Source organism: Humulus lupulus, chromosome 6, assembly GCF_963169125.1.
Source record: "Humulus lupulus chromosome 6, drHumLupu1.1, whole genome shotgun sequence".
NCBI lineage: Eukaryota > Viridiplantae > Streptophyta > Magnoliopsida > Rosales > Cannabaceae > Humulus > Humulus lupulus.
The window spans coordinates 213,639,818-213,651,445 of record NC_084798.1 but is presented as its reverse complement, the minus strand read 5'-3'; the positions used below and the strand labels follow the sequence as shown (position 1 = coordinate 213,651,445).

Below are 11,628 nucleotides of genomic sequence, written 5' to 3'. Positions count from 1 at the left end.
TTAGTTACTAAGGTTAAGCAAATCCAAGCAATGCCTGAATTTGCCTACAGATAACACCTTAGTACCAATGTCAGCAGGATTTTCTTCTGTCTTCACCTTTTCCAGCTCAACTACTTCCTCTTCAATCTTCTCTCTAATCCAAAATAGTCTAATATCGATGTGCTTGGTTTTCTCATGGTAAACCGGGTTCTTGCATAGATGAATCGATGATTGACTATCTGAGTACACAGTAACTTTGCCTTTGAGAAGTTTCAGCTCCTTTAAGATTCCTTGTAACCATATTGCCTCTTTGAATGCTTCGGTGGTGGCCATGAACTCAGCTTCAGTTGTTGATAGTGACACCACTGACTGTTGTTGGGACTTCCAACATATGCAATCTCCATTTGTTGTGAATACATATGAAGTAGTTGACCTCCTTGTATCCTTACTTGCTGCATAGTCTGCATCTACAAAACCTTCAAGTGTAACTTTCTGATCCATTTGTCTGTATCTCAGTCCTATCTCAGTAGTTCCCTTTAGATATCTAAGTAGCCACTTAAGAGCATTCCAATGCTCTAATCCGGGGTTGGACATAAACCTGCTAAGAATGCTTAGAGCATGTGCTATGTCTGGTCTAGTGCTGACCATGATGTACATTAAACACCCTAGTGCCATAGCATAAGGGACTTTTGCCATTTCCTTTGTCTCATCGATTGTCTTTGGACTTTGATCTTTTGAAAGTACAAATTGTCCTCCTAGAGGTACTGAAACACTCTTTGAATCCTACATGTTGAATCTCTGAAGTACCCTCTGAATATAACTTGCTTGTTTAAGATTCAGAATCCCATCTTTTCTGTTTCTTGTCACTTCTATCCCAAGTATCTTTTTAACATGCCCGAGCTCTTTCATTTCAAATTCCTCTTTAAGCTTGTCTTTGATTCCCTTTATCACTGTTTTGTCTTTGCCCATGATGAGCATATCATCTACATACAACAGCAAATATACTCTTGTTGATTCCTCAAGATGCTTATAGTACAAGCAGTGATCAAACTTTGATCTTGTGAAACCAATTTCCTGGACATAATTGTTGAATCTCTTGTTCCATTGCCGTGGAGATTGTTTAAGGCCATACAAGGACCTTTTAAGTTTGCATACAAGCTCCTTTCCCTCTTGTTCCACCTGAAATCCAGGTGGTTGATGCATGTAGACCTCTTCTTCCAAATAACCATTTAGAAATGTTGTTTTTACATCTAGCTGCTCTACCTCCAGATCTTGTTGAGTAGCCATAGATAACATCAGTCTTATGGTTTTATACTTTACTACAGGTGAGAACACATCAGTGTAATCAATTCCTTCCACCTGAGTAAAGCCTTTAGCCACTAACCTGACCTTAAATCTCACTGGTTCTTCCTGTGTTACTCCTTCCTTTACTTTAAAAATCCACTTGCAAGCTATCACCTTCTTGTTATCTGGTTTTTCCACCAATTCCCATGTGTCATTTCTGTTCAGAGAGTCCGTCTCTTCTTTTATACTTGATTCCACTCCTTCTTGTATTTTCCTGAAGTAGCTTCTTCTATGCTTAATGGTTCTGGTATGTCACATGTTTGGACTATAGCCAAAGCATAGGCTATTAGATCTGCCTCAACATATCTTGCAGGTGGGTGAATTTCACTTCTCACACGATCCCTTGCTAGCTGATATCCTGTTAAATCTGTGGACTGGTCTGATTGATCTTCAGTATAATCTTCACCTGGTGCATTGCTTTGCTCATTTTCTGGTTCATATCCTTTCACTTTTATCTCAAACTCAGTCAAGTCATCATTCTTTTTCAATGCACCTGCACCATAAACATCACAACCTTTCTCGGCTTTCAAGTGAGGAAAATCATATTCATTAAACACTACATTTCTTGAAATTATGACCTTAGGTCTACCATTTTGATTCAAACAAATTCTATATCCTTTTGTGCCTAAAGGGTATCCAAGAAAAATTCCCTTAATGGATCTAGCATCTAGTTTGTCCTCTGTTTGGTGTGCATATGCTGCACAACCAAAAACTCTCAAGTGTTTAAGACTAGGAGGCTTTCCATACCACATTTCATATGGGGTCTTAAGTTGTATAACACGATTTGGGCTTCTATTTATAAGATAACTGGCAGTTGCTAAAGCCTCTCCCCAATATGACTTCCCTAGACCAGAACTAATAAGCAAACATCTCACTTTATTCAATAAGGTCCTATTCATGCGTTCAGCCACTCCATTCTGTTGTGGGGTTCTAACTACAGTTCTGTGCCTTGTGATTCCATACTCATTACATAGATCATCAAACTCATTATTTATAAATTCTAATCCATTTTCAATTCTAAGTGTCTTAAGTTTAAGATTTGTTTGATTTTCTACTTGGTTTTTCCAAATTTTAAACTTCTCTAGACACTCATCTTTAGTCTTAAGCAAATATGTCCAAACACATCTACTAAAATCATCTATAATGGATAAGAAATCAAACTTACCAGAATGAGTCGGAACTCTACTTGGCCCCCACAAATCCGCATGAACATACTCCAAAACCTTCTTTGTATTGTGTGTAGCAGTTGTGAATTTAATCTTGTGTTGCTTTCCAAATACACATGCTTCACAGAAAGGTAATGCACAAGTCTTCAACTTGTCTATGCTCCCTTGCTTGTGAAGCTCTCTCAGCCCCTGCTCACTAATATGCCCCATTCGTTGGTGCCACAGATGCATCTCAGTTTCCTGAGTCTTAACTACAGATGTTTCAGCAATGGCTACAGTTTCTCCTTCTAGTACATACAGTCCATTGACTATCTTTCCTTTCATGACCAGTAAAGATCCTTTTGTGATCTTTAGGTTCCCATTCAAAGACTTGTAGCCATATCCTTCTTCTTCAAGAGCTCCCAAGGATATCAAATTCCTTCTCAATTCGGGTATGTGTCTCACATTGTTGAGCACTTTCACCTCTCCATTAAACTGTCGAATTGCCACCTTTCCTAGACCAATTACCCTGCAAGAAACATCATTCCCCATTAGTACTCTACCACCATCAGTTTCTTTATAATCAAAAAATGAATCTAAGTTAGGACACATATGGTAAGTGCATCCCGAATCAAGGATCCACTCTTTGATATCTGATTTCTCAGATATTGAGAAAAGTTCTCCTCCTGATGAGCAGTCATCTTTGGTTTCTGCCATAGCTGCAGAATCATTATGAGACTTCATTCCTTGCTGGTGTTTGTTTTCATTATGAAATTGATTGTAGATTGGTCTTCTCTGGTCCTGGTTTGATCTGGACCCTTGTTGATTTCTTAACAGATTGCAAAATCTCCTAATATGTCCAGTTTTCCCACAGTGATAACACTGTCTTGAGTCTTTCCCTCTTGACTTCGACCTTGAATGGTGTGATTGATTTCCTCTAGATGAGCCTCTCTTTAGATTTCTTCCTCGAACAAAGTAAGCCTCATCTTTCCTGGTTTCTTTCTCAAGTTGTAACTCAAACTCCTTCGACTTTAAAGCTCCAAGAACATCCTCCAAAGCAATCACATCTCTGCCATACTTTATTGCTGCTTTGACTTCTTGATAGGCAATTGGTAATGATCTGAGCAAGATAATTGCTTGACTTTCTTCATCTACCTTATGTTCAATATTAGCCAAACCAACAATAATCTCATTAAATTTATCAATATTTTCATCTAAAGAGATAGAGAAGTTCATTCTAAAACCATATAATCTTTCAAGAAGATTTATTTTGTTTGAAATGGATGGCTTCAGGTACAATTGTTCCAGCTTGTCCCAAAGACCCTTTGCAGTCTTTTCTGAAGTTAATTTCCTTCTTACTCCATTGGAAAGATACATGATGATCGTGTAATAAGCCATCTCCTCCATTTCAGCAATTTATTCTGGTTTCTTCTCTGCCAAAAGCTTTTGATGTAATAACCCGGAATTTTTTTTTATTATTTATTTGTTTATTGTGTTTTATGTAAACATTATTATGTGAATTTTGTTTCAAGAGTAGGAATAATAATTAAAATAATATATGGGGAATATTATTTTAATTAAAGAAATGTGAGTTGATCGCTTTAGACCATAGTGTGGGGATTTAGATCTAAAATTGACATCTTGTTCAAAGAGTTTTAGTATATGATTTTATGTATTTGGAATCCACATAAAATCATAGAATCATTTTAGACTATGATTTTGTGACTTATTCGCTAAGAAAGAGTCTATGAACAATTCAAGAAGAATTTTATGGGATTAAAGTGGTCATTTTATGATGAAAGGATTCACATGAAATCATAAGCATAAATTTAAGCTAAAGTCACATTTTGGTATTTACACTATAGTTTTTTATTTAATTATTTTTAGATATAGTTAAATGCATTTTCTGAACAAATGCATAGGTTCGGCTGGTGGGAATTTTTTTGAATATTCAAGGCAGTTATTAGAGGTTAGAAGGGTGGGAATTAGAATCACTTTCTTCCTTATCTCTTTCAGCCATTGTCGAACTTGAGAGAAGAAACTGAGAAAGATATAGGAGAAAGAGAACATTGTATTCTTATAGTGCACGACCATTTCGGGTCCAAGAAGGAGAAGTCAAGGTGAGTTTTTCTTTGGTTTTCTTTGGGTTACAGGCTTTAGACACATCCTTAGAGCCTCTGTTTTGATTGTAGAAGAAAGCAAGAGAAAGAAGGGGGTGTTATAGGAAGTTCGGTACAATAATAATCAGAAGAAAAACGTAAGTCCGAACCTACCTTTTCGTTGATTTTTCTCTTAGATTCTGAATACTAAATCCATGTGAAATGGTTTGGTTATGTTCATAGCATTGTGGACTAAAGTGGGGAGAAGAAGGAACCCCAAGAAACCAGCCACAGTAAGAGGTACAAATCCGTGAACTTCCTTCGTAGTTTACGGTACCGATTATTTTCTGTGTATGTTATTAGGTTGGCTATGAATTTGTTGGCTGTTTTGTATGGATTTAATTAGTGTTTACTAGAAACATTCATCAAGGCATTGGGGATAGTTTTAAAATGAGTGATCTTGAGGTTTGGGATGTTTTGGTGATGGTTAGAGATGGTAGTGTGGCTGGCCGTGCGTGGGAGGATACCACTTTGGTGGTCACGGAGGTAGACCGGTGGTGGTGATGGTGGAGGTAGTGGTGGCCGAGGGATGGGCATGGTGGTGTAGGGATTGAAGCCGTGGCTGCCATGGTGGGGAACCTTGGGTCCAAGCAAGGTTCGGCTGGCCATGGTGGTGAACGTGTGTGAGGATGATGGAAGTTGGGGTGGTCACGTGCATGTAGTAGGGTGCATGTGTTCAACTGGTTACAAATGGTTACAGATTTGTAACCAAATGGGACAAAATGTGGTATTTGGTCCCAAAATTTGGAAAGTTACTGCAAGACTTGGGATTAGGTACTTTAAGACCAAAAATCTGATTATTGAGAATTAAGGATAAAAATTCTCTAGTTAATTGTCCAAGTATAATAATTTACAAGCTAGACTCAGGAATTATTATGTAAGCTTCAAGAAAAATTCTAGGTTCGGGAGTTAGTTTTAAAGTTTAGATTTGATGACTTAGAATCTACGAAATATTTTCAAGAACTTAGAAAATATTTTAGAAAGTACAATATTACCGATTTTAAGTCTCAAGGTCAAGAGGTGGGCTCGGGGCTCGTGAATTGGACTCGAGCATCGGAAAACAGAATTTTAAGAAATAATTGGAGTTTTGACTTGCAATTTTGAAGATGGCCTAGGATAAAATTATTATTGGAAATAATAATTTTCTAATTTGAGTTTGGGATTCTGAGAGGGGTATTATGGTCATTTTACCTCAAGGGCTCGAGTTTGGGCCAGGGTTGGGAATTTCAGTTTTGTTTTTTTTAATTTCCCTTATATATTTTAGAATCTTAGTAAGAATAAACTAAGACATATTGTCCCAATATGATTATAGGGTCTAAACGCGATCGGAAATACTCACAAAGATATAATTCGCGAAAGCTAAGGACAAGAGGTAAGGAAGTATACACCAAGAGTAACTTAGCTTGTTGTGATCTTAGTGAATTTTTTGCATGTTTGTATATTGCTGGTTAAATTCTAGATGTTATATATGTGTGTGATTATATGACTGGATGCGCATGATAGTACCCATCTATCGTGTTTGAATGTGCTTAGTGCAGTAGAGTTATCATGAATGTATGTGCAATGTTTATGACAGTCAAGGGAAACCTTGTGAGGGTGGATCCCATGCAGCCGTGTAGTGGGGTTCGCCGTCCAGTCCGTAAAGTCATCGAGTTTTAGCAGAGTTTACCCTTTTGGCACGGGATGTGAGTATTCTCTAGGCTACGGAGGCCACCCGGGGATCATGACCCCACAGATAGCTCGATGGCTCAGTACAAGGCCTTGTGAGGGCGGATTCCCCATGCAGCCGTACAGTGGGGTTATCCGCCAAGTCAGTAGAGTCATCGTGTTTTAGCGGAGTGTACCCCTTTGGTATGGGAGGTGAGGTTGCTCTGGGCCGTGGAGGCCACACTAGGATTAAAAACCCACAGATAACACGATGGCTCGGTTATATGTTTTCAGTGTGTTACGCAACACTTTGACTTATGTGAATATGCTAGACGTGTTGCTCAGTTTGCAGTTTCGAGATATGCATTTTTGTTATGAAAAGTTTGTTTAGAATAGTAGAATCATGAGTTGTAGCTAGCTTCCTTACTGAGTGTTATAGCTCATCAGTTACTCTGTGTGTGTAGGTAAGGGCAAGGCTTAAGGAGCAGTGCAATGAGCTGGAGGGGATTCTGTATGAAGTATGCATACTGTGAAACAGCCGATCTGCAGGGTTGTCAGGGTTCTCTTAAGTTTTCTGCTAAGTCTAATAACAATTTTATCAATTTCATGTTTACTAGTTCTACTTAAAGAAGGCCCTATGGCCACAGACTATTTCTTAAGTTATGTTTAAACTACATTTTGTTTTTTTTAAAACTATGGGATCCCATCCAAATACTATTTTATTTCAAAGTACTCCAATGTAAAATTTTCTAAAGTTTACTCTAAAGTTTATTTACTTTTTAACGTCCGATTTTTACCAAAGTTTACCGTAAGGGTCCAGTTGACCCCGGATAGTCATAGTCGTGTTCGGTGGGTCTAGTTAAGAAAAGTCAGGTCGTTACATTTGATCTCCGAGCACTTTAGCCACCTTTTGATGCACTAAGATACCTTTTAAACTCTCTCTCCATAAGGCAAAATCATTGGTGCCATCGAATTTCTCCAGTTCAAACTTTGCCATTGTTGACATACTTTCTTGATTCTGTTCTTGAACAATTCTTTATGCGGAATCTTTGAATCTTGATCTCTCCTCTTGATCGTGAAACCTGGCTTTGATATTGTAGGAAAACTCTTATGTTTTCTGTGATCAAGACTCTTAGAATTTAATCAGCAATGACATAAACAATTGCAATAACTAATATATCAGATTAGTTATAAGGAAATGCTAGTAATCAAAAGTTAAATTGTGACAGTCAGAATCCCGTGATCCGTAAGGGGAAAGACCGGGTAAGCTGTGCAATCCCACACCGCCTGGGGAAGGTCAAGTGTAATGATTCTAAGACTATGTAGGTATGGGACTACACAGTTGAAGAGGGCTTAAATGGATTGATGGGTACTACCTATATCAGGAAGATGCATCTTCTTTTCGGTAGCCCATCACTTGAGAACTCCATGGTTAAGCGTGCTTGGCCTGGAGTAATCTAGGGATGGGTGACCTCCTGGGAAGTTTTCCCAGGAAGTGTGTGAGTGAGGACAAAGCACGCTAGAAAGACTTGTCTTGGTTTGTAAGGCCAGTCGTCATTCCAGAAAGCAGCCATAGTGATGTGGAAGTGTGCGAGTGAGGACAAAGCACGCTGGAAAGACTTGTCTTGGTTTGTAAGGCCAGTCGTCATTCCAGAAAGCAGCCATAGTGATGTGGGGCATCACATAAATGCAGAAAAATAAAGGAAGAACACCCAGAATTTTTATACAGGTTCGAACCAGATCAATCTGGCCTACATCCTGTTTGATCCACTATCATCATCATCAATATCTCTGAATACAATTACAGTTGAGAACAAGCACTTCAGGACTCCCAAGAACCTTTCTCTCTCTAAGGTTCTAATCTCAAACACTTTCTAACAGTTGTGTTTCTCTCTCAGTCCTCACAATACACAAGCTCAAATTCTCTTTCTCTGTATTCTCTCTTTCATTCAATACATCTTCTCTCCTCTTTCTTTCACACTCTCTTTTTCACGCTCCTTAAAATGAAAGACAACAACACACATATATATAGGTTGCCAAGATTAGTTGACAGCTAATACAGTTGGGTTAGTTAGGATTCGTAGGAAAGATCTCCACACAATGTATAATGAATAAAGCAGATTAAGATATGTACTCACCAAAACAGGCGAGATCCTAAGCTCCTCGTTCTCTTCAGTCACCTTTCCAGATACGAGAGAATAAATATCACTTGATGCCTAGCCATTTTCAACAGCACCAAAACTTTGGCCCCGTGTTACAGAAGCTCCTACTTCTGCCAATTCAACTGAAAATTTTAACTAAAAATAAATTAGATAAGTAAGTCAAAAACAACAAAAGCTAGTAACTGAAAATTTTAGATAGCAATTTATAATCTTTTAACCCCCAAAAATTAACTATTCGACATGTAATATCCTACCAATACTGCCTGGAATTTGGTATCCCTTTCAAAATTTTAGCATTCCCAACAATATATACACACTCACACACACATGAGAACACTAACCCACGAAGGAAATGGCAACAAAAACAAACAATTTCCACCAATTTGATTTTTTTTAAAGAAACCTCCATGCCAAAAATATATATGTTGCCAAAAAGAAAAGAATAAGTGGCCAAATCAAATTACAGTAAGAACATATGGTTAAGTGACTAATTTATGTTAGTGCTATTTTTCAATGTCAAAAATGATATTAGTTATACGATTTGATGAGGGCTGACAAAATGCAGTTGATTCTTCCATTGGTTCATTTATATTTTTTTCAAAACAAATAGATTAAGAGAGTAAGAGAACGAGTGAAAGTGAAACTATTGTAGAAATAAGTAAAAGAAAATAAATACCAATAAATACGTTGTGTTGTTGAGGATGGTCAAGAGACGTGAGAGAGGAGGAAGACAATGGGTTCCTCGTATTTAGGTTTTGTTATATGTATTAAGTTAATATTACTCTAATATTAATGAATGCCACATTATCAGATTTTAAAATATTAATAAATAAAAAATATATATATAAAGGCCATCCATTTCGGCAAATTCCTCTTCTCAAGCTAACCGGAGTTCTACTTCCTCCTCCCTGCGACACCGGCCCTCACCTCCTTGGACGGCGATTTTGATCCGTAAAAATATGATATGTATGTGTTTTATAGTTCTTTTGACATATATTATTTGATATTTTCATGAAGTAGGAGATAGCTGTGATTTTATACATTTTTTCTAATCTGCATTATTTCTGGCAATGAAGGTCACTGTTAGAGCCTCTTCCTCTCTGTACCAAGTTCCTCTTTGCTCTATCAATGGAGGAGCCTCTTCTATTCTGAGAAATACCTCAAACCCACCAGCTGTTTCACTCATTCTCAGGTACACAAATTAGACACCTTTACTGTATTTTTTAAAATTTCGTTTTCATGTAGCTTGATACTAGTACTTCAGCAACAACCAATTTTTACTAGCTTTGATGCTTTTGTTTTTTAGGTTATTAAGCTTATGGATGAGTTTTCTATCTTTTGAGTACGTATATGAGAAATAAAAATTATGTTTTTTGTTTATTTAATATCCTCCATGTTTGCACCAAGCTCTGTTTAGTCAGCTTTTTTAGCTGTACATTTACTTTCTGATTTCATGAATAACAAATTTCTAATAGCATCAAAAGTTTGCTGTGAACTAGTAATGATTTCTTTTTATTTTCCCCCAACATATGACTTAGTTATTAAGAGTTTGGGGTTTAGTATTTGGTGATTCATTAGAAAATTTGGAATATAACTAGGCAGGTAGCTTTTTGGCTGGTTTTAACTTATGGCTACATCTCTTTCTAGATTCATTAATAATTGAATCTTGTAGGATAGAATTGTTAGGATATTGTTAGTAAGAATTGTATGCCACTCTACTATTTAACTGCAACTTGCATCCAGATTTATTCATAAGAGGCATGGGGCTGGAGTGATTTGATCTTTTTTGTCTTTTTTAGATAAGTTTTAGATATGTGTTTCAGTGATTCTATTCTGTTGAGCTAGCAAGAACACTTCTTTTCACTTTCCTTTAGGTGGTTTTTTCTTCTTTTTATTTTTTTCCCTTTTATTCATTTGAGGAAGTTGAAATTTAATGGTGCTATATTAGTCTTTAGTTTTTTCAACTGTTTTGGTACTGAAAACTAACATGTTTTATTGTTTGAGGTTTCAAATGCTCTGATTTGAATTTGAACAGAAATTACTATTAAAAGCTATGAAAAATAGGAACTGCAAATGGAGGAAAATGATAAGAACTTGTTTATGAAAAATAGGAAAACACTTCTGCTGTTAATTGCTGTTTTTGCAATGTTGTATTAGATCACAAATTGACATCGAAGTCATTGAATTGTAAACCGTGAGAACTAAGAATAATTGTTGTTTTAATATGTGTTTTGAGTCATCTAATATGTCTAATTTTCTCTAGAGCAGTAGCAATTTCATATTGAATTTTATAATTAGTTAAGAAAGTTGGTTAGGAGTTGTGCAAAAGGGTGTATAAATTCACTGGGGAGATAATTGGTGGCTTTCAAAGTCCAAACCTTCAACGTTTGGATATTTCATCAAATAAGTTTAGTGGTACTCTGGAATTGGAAAAGCTTTTAAATTTCAAAAGGTTAGCATATCTTGACCTTTCCTCTAATAATATTTCAGTGACTTTTGGAAACTCCAAAATCTATGGTCTGGATAATCTTGAGTATTTACTCCTGTCTCTTGCAACATTACTGAGTTGCCACACATTTTAAAATCTTCAAAAATATTATCTAGCTTAGACCTCTCCCATAATCATATTCAAGGACGTGTTCCTAAATGGTTATGGGAAGTGGGAAACAATTCTCTCAACAACTTGACTCTCTCTCACAACTTGTTAACACACATAGAGCCACTTCCATGGAATTGGCTAAGATACATTGATCTTAGCTCCAACTTGTTTTCAAGACTACCTCTTCCAATTATTTCATCATCAATTCTATGGTTCTTCTCAGTAGCCAAAAATCAATTTGAGGGAGAGATCTCAACTTCCTTTTGCAACAAGTCATCCCTTGTGGTGCTTGATTTATCTTCTAATAATTTGAGTGGCATCATTCCTGAATGCATGGAAAATTTAGCAAACAACTTTCAGTCTTGAATTTTGCTAGGAACAAATTGTATAGCACTGTACCCGACACATTTTCGAAAGGAAGTGCTTTGAGAAATCTCAATCTAAATGGAAATCATCTAGAAGGACGATTGCCAAGATCATTGGAATATTGTAGAAATCTTCAAGTTCTAGATCTTTGAAATAACATCTTTAATGACTCATTTCCTCACTGGCTAGAATCTCTCCCAATGTTACGTGTTCTAGTCTTGAGATCT

General features: G+C 36.7%; 1 protein-coding gene across 1 annotated transcript; it reads right to left on the bottom strand.

The window, feature by feature from the left end:
* Positions 1 to 675, bottom strand: LOC133786011 (secreted RxLR effector protein 161-like). Its single transcript, XM_062225222.1, has one exon. The coding sequence runs from the start codon at positions 673 to 675 to the stop codon at positions 1 to 3; it is 675 nt and encodes a 224-aa protein (XP_062081206.1).
* Positions 676 to 11,628: the final 10,953 nt, after the last annotated feature.